Below are 12,691 nucleotides of genomic sequence, written 5' to 3'. Positions count from 1 at the left end.
AGAATCGATCAGCCAGGAAGTTCTCAGCCAGAGGACACAGAGGGGCAGGGACGGACTGCACTGGGGCCACTTTGAGCAAAGAGCTGAGGCTGCAGCACTCCCCTCCCTCTCTCTCTCTCTCTCTCTCTCCTCCTCCTCTTGTGTATCACACACACAGCGGGCATCTCCCGCTGTGTCACGGAGCTGGGTCTGTGTTTGGCGGCAGGGTGTAACAAGGTCCTAGGACCCCCTAGACCGGCTTGCGTGTTAGATTGAATCAGTGTTCTGCCTTTCAAGCAAGCTGGTCTAAGGGGCGGGACCTTGTTACACCATGCTGCCAAACACAGACCCAACTCCGTGACGCATAGCAGGACATGCCCGCTGTGTGTGATCCATTATCCAGGGCATGGTGAGTCTGTATTGATGATGGGCACAGTGAATGCTGCATTTGATGGAGCACAGTGAATGCTGCATTTGATGGGGCACAGTAATTGCTGCATTGATGGACTGAGGCTGCGTTCACGGGCACAGTGAGGCTGCGTTCACGGGCACAGTGAGGCTGAATTTAATGGACACAGTGAGGCTGCGTTCATGGGCACAGTAAAGGCTGCATTGATGGGCACAGTGAGAGTGCATTTATGGGCATAATGAGACTGCATTCATAGGCACAGTGGGGCTGCAATGATGGGCACAGTGAGGCTGCATTCATGGGCACAGTGACGCTGCACTGATGGGTACTGATATGCCTTATGTTAATATTGTTAAAGTTGTTGTCAATATTTATTTTTGAAACTTAATTCTGCTTTAAACATTTAACAGTGTAATTTCATGAGATAATTTATGAGGGCGTGTTTAGGGGCAGGGGGTTGGGTGGGGCAACTGGTGGCGAGTAACTCTTAAGGCCTGACTAGTGGATCAGGACTTGACATTTTGAGCCCTGTCTTTAGCATTTGCACAGACACAACTGCATTGTTTTGTAAAATTAATATCTCTCATGATCGTCATCTCCATCTAGGGGCCAAAATGTGTTTACGCCCCCTAATGGCCATAATGCATTTTTTTGTGTGTTTCTTGAAGTCATTCAGACACTGCATTATGGCCACTAGATGGAACCGACGACCATAGACGATAATTATATTGCAAACAATATGGTGATGATTTGTTGTACTTTTGTGAATGCTGAAGACATTTGCTTGGGACATTTTTTAGGAGGACACCCCATGATGTCATGAACTAAAAGTAAAATACGGCCCAGGATGCTTGTTTTCACTAGAGTAGAGGAATTGGTGCACTGTGAGGGTGAAGAATATATAGACTCCGATCTGCTGTATTTCTCTGCTTATTCTGTAGAGCACATGGAAAGGATCTGTGTGAATATAAGTTTAATTTGTACAGTTGTGTTAACTTTTCTATTTTGACTGCATGTCATCATGGCATGTATTCATGCAATTCCTGTTCTCAGCAGCTGAAAGACCCAAGTACACCTTTGACTTCTCCGAAGAGGAAGAAGCAGATGATGATGAAACTATTGGTGCCAACAATGAGTTAGACGACTTTAAGCCCCAATCATCCCCGGTTCCAAATAATACAAATGATGACGACGATGCCCATTCTGACAGCCCAGAAAAGGATGAATATGATTTCTCTTCTATCAAATCATCCACAGAGTATGTATCTTCCATCATTAAGATTCTGTTAGCAGACTCAGATTAATTTGCTGTTGTACCTATCCAACCTCTCTGGTCTCTCACCTACAGAAAGACATCGGAAACTCATAAGAAAAAACAAGCCGACACATTTTCTTCTTCGTTATCTAAAAAAGTGCAGAATGGTAATTTACCTTTTTATTGTCCTTTTTATCAATCTGTTTAGTTGTGGTTTTAAAATAGTAATCGCTGCCCTTTTTACTATTTTCCTTAGAAGATAGCTCTAAGTTTAATAGCGGAGATGATGATGAGGATGATGATGAGGATGATGATGATGAACCCTTCTCAAAATACAGCTTCAAATCTACTGATAAAACATCCAGCACACCTACAGCAAAGAAAGGTAAAGATAAATTGCTAGTCAGATACTGCTTTGGACAGAAAGAGGACTCGTGTGAACCTGTTCATGACAAAGTCTTAGGGGCAGATCCACAAAGAGAGTACGCCGGCGTATCTACTGATACGCCGGCGTACTTTCAAATTTCCCACGTCGTATCTTTGTTTTGAATCCTCAAAACAAGATACGACGGCATCTGGGTTAGATCTGACAGGCGTACGTCTTCGTACGCCTTCGGATCTTAGATGCAATTCTTCGGCGTCCGCTGGGTGGCGTTCCCATCGTAATCCGCGTTGAGTATGCAAATTAGCTATTTCCGACGATCCACGAAAGTACGAGCGGCCGTCACATTCTTTTACGTCGTCTCTAGTCGGCTTTTTCCGGCGTATAGTTAAAGCTGCTATATGGTGGCGTACTCAATGTTAAGTATGGCCGTCGTTCTCGCGTATAATTAAATTTTTTTTATTTTGTTTGCGTAAGTCGTCCGTGAATCGGGCTGGACGTAATTTACGTCCACGTCAAAACAATGACGTCCTTGCGACGTCATTTAGCGCAATGCACAGCAGGAAATTTAGGGACAGCGCATGCGCAGTTCGTTCGGTGCGGGGACGCAATTAATTTAAATGAAACACGCCCCCTACTCACCACATTTGAATTGCGCGCCATTACGCCGCGAAAGATACACTACGCCACCGTAACTTACGGCGCAAATTCTTTGTGGATTCGAAGCTGGGAACAGTAAGTTACAGCGGCGTAGCGTATCTCACATACGCTGCGCCCATGCAATTGTTTGTGAATCTGCCCCTTAAAGTTGAAATTTAAGCTGCTCATCTTTAACTTGCCTGTTTCTTCCTTTTCGCTTCTCCTTAATATGCCAATAACATTTTAAAATAAGACTTCTCTGTTTTCAATTCATACAGCGGGTAAAATAAGTATTAAACAGGTCACCATTTTTCTAGGTAAATATATTTCCGATGGTGCTATTGACATGAAATTCTAACCACAGGTCGGTAACAGCCCATGCAATCCATACATACAAAGAAACCAAAACAAATACGTTCAGAAAAAAAGTTATGTGTAATAAAATGGAATGACATGGGAGTCGTGAACACATGAAGAAAGGGAGGTGCAAATAGGCATGGAAAGCCAAGACACCAGCTGAAATCTATCATTAATTAGAATGCCCCTTCTCAGTGCAAATTAATATCAACTGATGGCCTATAAAAAGTTGTCTCATTACCAAGGTATCGCACAAGAAACCTCTCATGATGGGTAAAAGCATAGAGCTCTCTCAAGACCTTCGTAACCTTATTGATGCAAAACATACTGATTTGCTTTAGTTACAGAAGGATTCCTAAACTTCTGAATGTTCCAGTGGGCACTTTTGGGGCCATATTGCAGAAGTGAAAAAAAAACATAATTTCATCATAAAACGGTGCTCCTCGCAATATTTCTGACAGAGAAGTGAAAAGAATTATCAGAAGAGTTGTTCAAGAGCCAGGGATAACTTGTGGGGAGCTTCAGAAAGACCTGTAATTAGGTACAATTGTAAGTAAAGTAATTCACTCAATGGCCATGGCCTGTATGTATGCTCACCACGCAAGACTCCATTGCTGATGAAAAAGCATTTGAAGCTTGTTTAAAGTTTGCTGCACAACATTTAGACAAGCCTGTGAAATACTGGGAGAATTTAGTCTGGTCAGATGAGGCCAAAATTGAACTCTTTGGATGCCATAATACACACCATGTTTGGAGGTAAAACAACACTGCACATCACCCCAAAAACACCCCCATACCAAGTGAAGTTTGGAGGTGGGAACATCATAGTTTGGGGCTGTTGTTCAGCATATGGTACTGGCAAACTTAATTTCATTGAAGGAAGGATGAATAGAAAAATGTACTAAGATATTCTTAATGAAAATCTGCTGCCATCTACCATGATGATGAAGAAGAAACGAGGGTGGACATTTCAGCAAGACAATGATCCCAAACACAAAGCCAAGGAAACTCAATTGGTTTCAAAGAAAGAAAATAACGCTGCTAGAATGGCCCAGCCAATCACCTGACTTGAATCCAATAGAAAATCTATAGAAAGAACTAAAGATCAGAGTTCATAGAAGAGGCCCAAAGAACCTTCAAGATTTAAGGACTGTTTGTGTGGAAGAATGGGCCAAAATCGCACTCATATGCGACTAGTTTCTCCATATGGGAGGCGTCTTAAAGCTGTCATTACCAACAAAGGATTTTGTATGAAATATAAAATACATTTTGAGTTGGCGTGTTCAGTACTTTTTCCCGGGGTCATTCTGTTTTATTACACAACTTCATTTCTGAACTTATTTGTTTTCTTTGTTTGTATGGATTGCATGGGTTGTTACCGACGTGGTGAAAATCCCTTTATCAGCACCTCTAGAAATATATTTATAAAAAAAATAAAAAATGGTGACGTGTTCAATGCTTATTTTGCTGGATTTACCTTATTTTAGACACCGATTTTTATCACCAGCTTCTCTGTGAAATGAGGACAGCTCATGGCTGACCGGGGTGGGGGTTGGGGCTAGCAGGTTGCCTTACATAACTTTCTGAAAACCTCACAAGCAACCATGCATTAGTAACGCATAGGCTCATATTAGCAAATGCTTTTGTGCAGATGTTTTTGTTTCTAAGCCATGTTAAGGTGGAAGCTGACTTTGGCTGTCAAATGCTTTTGTGCAGATATCTAAAGTCAGAATAATTCTTTCAATGTGTTTTACAGCCAGAACTTTTAGATGCTTAGCTTCTGCTATCTACAGTTCAAGGTTTACACTATGAGACCCCCATGCTAAAGCAAAGATTTGTCATTCTGAATACTATTGCATTTCAATCCTGGTGGTAAAAATTCGCCACAGGTTTCCTGTGTCTTGGATTCTCAACAGCAAGAGTTCCCTGTCCTATTTCTTGACCTTGTTCCTGTCCACCTAGAATTTTCGATTTACCCACCCATCTTTGTGTTCCATGATATTTTCTCAAAATGTAAATATGTAAAAGGTAAAAACAAAAAACGGAGGTCCAAGACCCTTTCAGGATTTGTCAGGTGATTTGGTGGGAAATTTTCTGTGAATAAGATGATGTTGCTTTGACCAATCAATATTTTTTTTTGTCTTATAACTTTTTTTTAGAAGATACCAGCAAATATAACAGTGATGACGATGAACCTTCCTCTCCCCTCTACTCATCAGCCTTTAGCTTCAAATCTACAGAAAAGACAACCAGCAAAACATCAACAAAGAAAGGTAATTTAATGCTTTGCATTTAGGCTTCCCTGTGCTCCCTTCACAATTTAATCACAGCTTTAAGAGTTTTAGCACTGGGCAGAGAACTCAAAGGGGTTGTAAAAAAATGTTTTTTTACCTTAGTACATCCTATGCGGGGGCTGACTGATACACTCGGTGACTATGGCCACCAACTGTATCACACAGGTGCGCGCCCGCAAGCTAAACCCCTTGGAAGAGCGCTTCCCAGAGGGGGGTTAGCTCTTGCGGGGAGGAGCCGAAACAGCCGCCGAGGCTGTCGGCTCGCTCTCTCCTCTCTTCCCCTCCTCTCCAGCTGATGATAGCATGAGGGCACGGCCCCCCGCCCACTGGAGCTGTGAGCCCGAGAGTAAAGAGAGCCGAGGAATCAGCTGAGCGCCGGGAGCGGAGCTCATATAGGTACAGATCAGAAGTTTTTTTTACATGACACAGGCACAGGGACACTTGTTATTATGGTACAGAGGTGATAGGATTACCGTATTTATTTGCAGTGGGTTAACAACTGTTTTAACTTTTCTTGACGGAAACCCTTGCCACTGGATGATTTTTTTTTTCCTTTAAATTAGAAGAACCTACAAAATTAATTAGTGATGAGGACGAGCCTTCCTCCCCCTTTTACTCTTCAGCAATCAGCTTCAAGTCTTCAGAAAAACCAGCCAGCAAAACATCAACAAAGAAAGGTAAGATGGGGGGCTTCAGATTTTAATACCAATGGGGGATATATTTGTGAGTAAATGTGTTAAAAATATTCTGGGAACAGCTTCATGAATTATACCAGTAGTTCTGTCTTGAGGTGTCCATTTCTCAACAGTTTTTTTTTCCGCTTTAGTGTGGTCTGGTATTAGTTTTTGGGCCCAGGGACTGAACTTGGTCGTTAGTTTTGCTCTGTAACTTACAGCTCTTTCATTTTCACACACAGCAAAAACCCCCTCAGATGGAACGCCAAAACAAAGACGACCTCCAAAGCCAAAGAAGTCTGATGTTTTTGTGAATTCAGATTCCGACTTGGAGTTTGGCTCCTCAAAGAAATCTACTACTCCCAAAGGTAACTGGCAACAAATTCTTCAAAAATCTTTGCATAAAATATGAATAGCTGTAACTGAGCCACGTTGGATGCTTTTGCTAGTTACCACCAATATCTGCATCTCTCTAAATACTAATTGAGTTAATGGTTTTAATTTCACTGAAGTTCCCCTTCTCCCCATTATTTACTATTATCTAGGGACTAACCATTTGAAGGCCTAGGTTCTTGTCTTGTTAATGCTTAGCGGTTTTATTCTCTGTTCTGGTGCCAGTTGTCCCTAGTACCCCCAAGTTACACCTGCTCAAGAAAGCACATGGACAGGTCCGTCTGAAGTTTGCTAATGGACATCTGAATGATTCAGAGGAGAACTGGGTGAAAGTGTTGTGGTCAGATGAGACCAAAATCAAGCTCAATCAATCAGTGGTCTCCAAACTGCGGCCCTTTGCGTGCCTTTATCCGGCCCTTGGAGCACTATCCCTCCCAATGATATGAGATACTAATCTGCCATCTGACACCACTAATGGGGCACTATTCCTCCCGGTGATACCAGCAATGGGGCACTATTCCTCCCCCTAATACCAGATGTTTACTCCCACTGATGCCAGGAAAATTTTCTCTCCCGCTGGCCAAAGTCCGGCCCTCCAAGAGTCTGAAGGACAATAAACCGGCCCTTTGTTTAGAGACCCCTGATGTAAATGATAGCTGAATTTTAGCATATGCCTATTGAAGTACTCCAGTAGGGTCCATGTTTTCACACAGTATAGATCAGGGGTGCCCAACCAGCGGCCCAGGGGCAAAATGTGGCCCACGGGGCCCTCTGATATGGCCCGCGACCTCCTGCTCTGGGATGGAATACAATAGAATAGAATACTGTTATTAAAGGTAAGTTTATTACTAAAATCACAGCATATATATCTGTTCTGCAGTGGATACTGGGTTGCTTTTAAACTGACTACCTGCACTGAGCCATAGACTTCTATTACCTGCAAGTTTGGTGAGCTTTCTGAAAGTGCACCACACCTACAGGATATAATAGAAGTCTTTGGTAAAGTGCAGGTGAAATATGCTACACTTGTGCGGGTAAACAACAATGCATCAGTGTGAAAGCAGCCTTAGGACCCTTTCACACAGTCAGTCAGACCCAGTCGGACCCTCCATTAACCTCTAAGGAGGGGCAGATGTAAATGGATTTGTGTCTGTTTACAAGCGCCTACCTCCAATCCGATCTACTAAAAAAATAAGAGTAGAGTGGGCACTATAGAGTAAAGTGGGCTGCCATACACCCACTCCGCTCACTGTGGCCCGCAACCGGTTACCAAGTCGCTTAAGTGGCCCTCACTCTTCAAAAGGTTGGGCACCCCTGGTATAGATGTACCCACATTACCACTCTGTATTGTATATGTTCAAATAATGAAGCCATGCTGTATGAGGAAGTGCACACACAAAACCCTTTCCTACTCCCATCCCACAGTTGCACGCCTGTTTTTTTCTAATGCTATAAATGTCACTTTCAGGAACCTGACATTTTTAGAGCTAATGAGGTGTTGTATTTCTTGTGTAGTTCTCGTGTAGTTGACTTTGAAATTCTTGCTATAGGCCACTAGGAGGCATCATTGTGTTACAGATAAGGTAATGTTGCATGTGTGTTCTTTGTTTTAAAGCAAAAGGAAGAGGGAAGAAAAGGAAAACATCAGGTTCAGAGAACGAAGGAGAATACAATCCTGGGAAGAAACCCCCATCCAGCAAAGTACGTATTCTGCTAATAAAGAATGAGCACACTTTCAGACCAAGAACACTTGTTCTTTTTGCACTGTCCTCAGCTAATCAATCACACCATCCCTTTCCGAAGATGCATATTCGCTTGACACAAATCATGTTAAGGTAGCGTCTGTGTCAGGGATCCTCAAACTACGGCCCTCCAGCTGTTGTAGAACTACACATCCCATGAGGCATTGTAACACACTGACATTCACAGACATGACTAGGCACGATTGGAATTGTAGTTCCTGAACAACTGGAGGGCCGTAGTTTGAAGACACATGGTCCCAGACTATTCTGTCAAAGACCAAAAAAAGTTTAATTGACTTTGATAGTGTTGTCTTGGGCCTCCCAAGCCTCCATAAAGCCCGATTGCAGATTTTTTTTAATTAGTTTTGTGTTTATTTTTACACCATTACAGTTACTTTACCCATTTTTTTTTTTTTTTAACATCATTCTTTATTTCAAAAGTTTAGACATTGGAGAAGAATGTAGCGGCCAAAATTAAATTGTGTGTTTTGATGTACCTTTGTACACAAGCTGTATGTTTCAGTTGTCCGAAATTGCATTCTATCTGTCCTGTTAATGCAGACCTGATGATAATGCATTATTACTTGCTGGAAAAGTCAATATTTGCACATTGCCTGCCTCTGTGTGTGGATTTGTCATTTTGCGATTGGAGGAGAGGTCGGTCACAGCTGACAGGTCACATGACCAAGCTGGCTTCATTTACCCCTCCCCCCATATTCATATTAACCACTTTACACCCGGAGTGATTTAAAAAAAAAATCACACATAAAATAAAAAATTTTGTGCCAGAAAATAGCTTAAACCCCCATACAATTATGTATTTTCTGAAAGAAATAAAATGGTATTGGTTTCAATTTTTTATGTTTGATATTTTCAGAATTAACACATTTTTAGGTAAAAAATACACTAAAATGTATTTTAGGTCACACAAACACAATATACTCTGCCCACTTTTAACTTCCGGTTCTGAGCTGGAAGTGGGAGTGGGTACCTGGCACCACTAAAAGGTGCCAAATGGCAGCGGAGGAGGGGAGAGACAGGGCAGACAATTTATGACCCTAAAATGATTGCTCTCACTCTGTTTACAGAGATAAATGTGTGGTGCAATCGCTACATATTTTTCACATACATGTGTACTCACTTGTATGCCATGAGCTTGTTTTAACCATATGGAGTCCAGGACTTATAAACAGTCTAAGGACAGGAAGTGGAAAATAGCGTGTCGGTTACTTCAAAGTCTTGAAGCTAGCAGGGTGCCAAGTTTATAAAGCACAGTGCTGCACTTTAGTAATAATATCACACTCAATGATATAGGTGCAGTAAGGTCATACCACTGCTTATTAATTGGCGCCCTTGGAGGGCATCTAGCAGTCGGAACAACTGTTTTTAGATTGTCCCTTTAAATATTTAGATCAGCCGGTTTGAAAATATCCAGGAAGCCCTGCTTTCTTTGCCTCTGATTAACTGTCTGACCAAAATATTCTAAGACCCCTTTCACACTGAGCCATTTTGCAAGCGCTATTGCTCTAAAAATATCACCTGCAAACCGACCTAAAAGAGCTGATGCGGTGCGCTAGCAGGACGGTATAAAAAGTCCCACTAGCTGCATCTTTGGAGCGGTGTGTATACCGCTCCTGCCCATTGAAATCAAGGGGACACCACGGCTATACCGCCTGCAAAGCGACTCATCGTTTTAACCCTTTCTCGGCCGCTAGTGGGGGGTAAAACCGCTCCCGGTAGCGGCCGAATAGCGCTGAAAATCAGACGGTAAAAATAGTGGCGCTTTGCCCCCACCCAAGTGTCAAAGGCGCCTAATTACAATGTGCAAATGTAATTTTTGTTGCATGAACTGGGTCTTTTACCATTATAATTGTATAATTTTTAAAACACTTCTCTGCCACTGTTTTTATTTCAGAAATCAAAGAAAACAACCGCATTTGACAATGATTCAGACGTGGACATTTTCCCACCAGAAACTGGAAAAGAAAGTGCGACACGGCAGCGTCCTGGCCGGGCCAGGAAAGAAGTGAAATATTTTGCAGAATCTGATGATGAGGATTTTGCTATGTTTTAGTTATGTGCCCGAAGAGCACCAAACTGTTTTCCAGCAAAGTATCTTGTGTAGTCCTCTCGTCCCTCCTGTTGGCGACTTTTGTACATTGTCTTATTTTATGTGATGACGTATTTGATGTTTTTTATTATCGTCGTAGGCATTTTAACATTTGTTGTTACACATACAGTTTTCTGCTCTTTTTTACTCATGAAATGTCATGTACTTGTATCAATTTGGCTTGTAGAAATGTTTTAGACTGCCGTGCTCAAGCACACATTTTAATTGTCTTGAAAAAAAAAAAAATGCAGAAAAAAAATAACAGAGCAGCCCTGCTTTTTAAGATGAAGAGAAAACATTAAAAAATGGAAATACAATAGACTTTGTTTTTTCTTAGGGAAATAGGGAAGCTGCTACAGAAAGAGTACTAAAGCAATAAGACCTCATCCTGAACACAACACTGATAATCTACCTCTCCTTAATATCTAGCTAGTTCTCTGCTGAGGAGGGCTTATCCTGTTGCAGTGCTGCAAGCTTTAAACTCATGTTTGGCTTTGGCTGACCACTTCTTCCTCCTGCTTTCTTTGGTCTGCATTTACATTAGGATCTGGTAAATGATGGTATACTGGATCTGCATGCTGGCAGTTTGGAATTCAGAAAGAAAATTCTCTAATGTCACTCAACTCCCGCAGAGACTCAGCCACAGGGACAACACATGGGTTCGGGCTCATAAAACCCCATCCATTTCAACCTTCATTTCGTGATTAACCCCACAGGGGGATCCACTCACTTGGCAATGGCAGATCACAGAAGCAAGGGAGCTCGGACAAAAGAGCCAAATGGCATCTGTTCAATAATTGACCTACAAGAAACTCAAACCACACTCTGGGTAATAGCTGCCACCTTGTCCCGGAGCAATTTTGACACTGCTCCACTTATCTGGTTCTAGCTCCCTCTCGGGCAAGCACCATGCAGCCTTTCTAGGTCTGATTTTTATTTATTTTTTTAAAACCCTCAGCACTTCACTACACATTTCTATTCCACTTGACAGGATTCTGAATTTTGTGGTTTAAAAGCCTGGTCTGCTTAAAGTGAAGCTCCACCCAAAAGGGTAAGCCACGCTTTAAGAACTGGTTACTTTGTCAATTGGCACTTTTGAGGAGTAGAAGGAGGTGGGGGATCTGGTACCTGATTTTGACAGGTACCTGCTCCGACTGCCTAGGCACTTGACAGGTCCCAGAAAGACTGCGTCCACCACTCACGATGCGCAGTGTGCATCCGGCTGTGAAGCTGCAAGCTGTCACAGTCGGGTGCCCATAGTGAAGATGCTGGCACCAAGGAAAGTAGACAGCAGGTCAGACCAACTGGGGAAACTGCTGGATCGTGGGGCAGTCAAGTGACTGTTTTTACAAGTCAGCAGCTACAGTTTTTGACTCCCAAGCTTGCCTAGAAGCCCATCTCATAATGAAGGGAAGTCTATTGGCATTTGCACTAGTCTGGATCCAAGATCCCCTCACCCCTGGGTCCAATATGTAACTTCAAAATAGACCCATCTCTGCCCACTTTTTGGCCTTAAAATCTGCCAGCTTCAGGGCCAAATGAAAGCCGACCTAATGACAGCTTTGCACAAACTTAAAGGATCACTAAAGGAAAATATTTTTTTTAGCTAAATAGCTTCCTTTACCTTACTGCAGTCCTGGTTTCATGTCCTCATTGTTCGTTTTTGCTTTGAAGTTGCTGTAATTCTGCTATGATCTCCACACTTCCTGCTTGTCTGGCTCCTTATGAAAAATCTCATGGCAGCTTTTCACTGTGGTCCAAGCTGTGTGTCTAAAACTCCTCAGAACCAATCAGATTCATTTTAAAAACAAAACACTGCCCTGGATTTGTTTGTTTTTGTTATGTGTCTCTCTCTACGTCACAGAAACATGAAACCAGTTTAAAAGTGAAAGTGAAACTAGAGGCACATTATATGATTGATTTTTATCTATTTTTAATCATTTTTAAAATGAATCAGTTAACGTTTATGTCTCTATACCCTGTAAACAGTCATTTCAGCAAAAACATTGTTTTCCTTTAGTGACCCTTTAAGGGCATAAGGAGTGTGGTTTTTTTTTCCCCCCACTTCTTTTGTAAGATCATTTTTCAAGGTTTCTTTTCAAATTCAAAAACCAAATGGGGACATTGTTCCCAAACTGGACATTTCTAAACAGATTTATTTATGTACCAAAACTCCTGACTTACAATGAGATCAAACAAAAGAAGGTAAACTGCGCCAAATGTTAGAAAGTACACATCAGTCCTTAGGATGACACAAAATTAGTGTATGGGCAGATGTATAGCATCCCAAACATACACCAGTATTAAGCAGTTAAATGAATATCCAAGGAAGTCCATAAGCTGTACAGTGGTCCGTAATAAATTCTGTGTAATGACACCTCAGTGATTATCACAAATAAAGTGCCCACCACAGTAAACAAATGGCCGCTTACCAGAAGGCAAGCACAAAAGCGCATT

At 42.0% G+C, this 12,691-nt stretch overlaps 1 protein-coding gene across 5 annotated transcripts in view; it reads left to right on the top strand.

Annotated features, from left to right (window-relative positions):
• Positions 1-10,551, top strand: part of TOP2B (DNA topoisomerase II beta) — a 78,246-nt gene extending 67,695 nt beyond the window's left edge. The window contains exons 31-38 of one of the 5 annotated variants that reach the window (XM_040353012.1): positions 1,445-1,646; positions 1,737-1,810; positions 1,900-2,028; positions 5,181-5,294; positions 5,882-5,992; positions 6,232-6,357; positions 7,998-8,083; positions 10,040-10,551. In XM_040353012.1, coding sequence (XP_040208946.1) covers positions 1,445-1,646; positions 1,737-1,810; positions 1,900-2,028; positions 5,181-5,294; positions 5,882-5,992; positions 6,232-6,357; positions 7,998-8,083; positions 10,040-10,198 — 1,001 coding nt within the window. In that variant the 3' untranslated portion in view covers positions 10,199-10,551. Of the gene's footprint in view, positions 1-1,441; positions 1,647-1,736; positions 1,811-1,899; positions 2,029-5,180; positions 5,295-5,878; positions 5,993-6,231; positions 6,358-7,997; positions 8,084-10,039 lie in introns of all 5 variants that reach the window. The other 4 variants (XM_040353009.1, XM_040353008.1, XM_040353007.1 and 1 more) reach the window with 4 other exon arrangements.
• The last annotated feature ends 2,140 nt before the right edge of the window (positions 10,552-12,691 follow it).

The sequence above is a fragment of the Rana temporaria genome, chromosome 5 (genome assembly GCF_905171775.1).
Source record: "Rana temporaria chromosome 5, aRanTem1.1, whole genome shotgun sequence".
NCBI classification, from domain to species: domain Eukaryota; kingdom Metazoa; phylum Chordata; class Amphibia; order Anura; family Ranidae; genus Rana; species Rana temporaria.
This window is presented reverse-complemented; position numbering and strand designations above follow the sequence as displayed.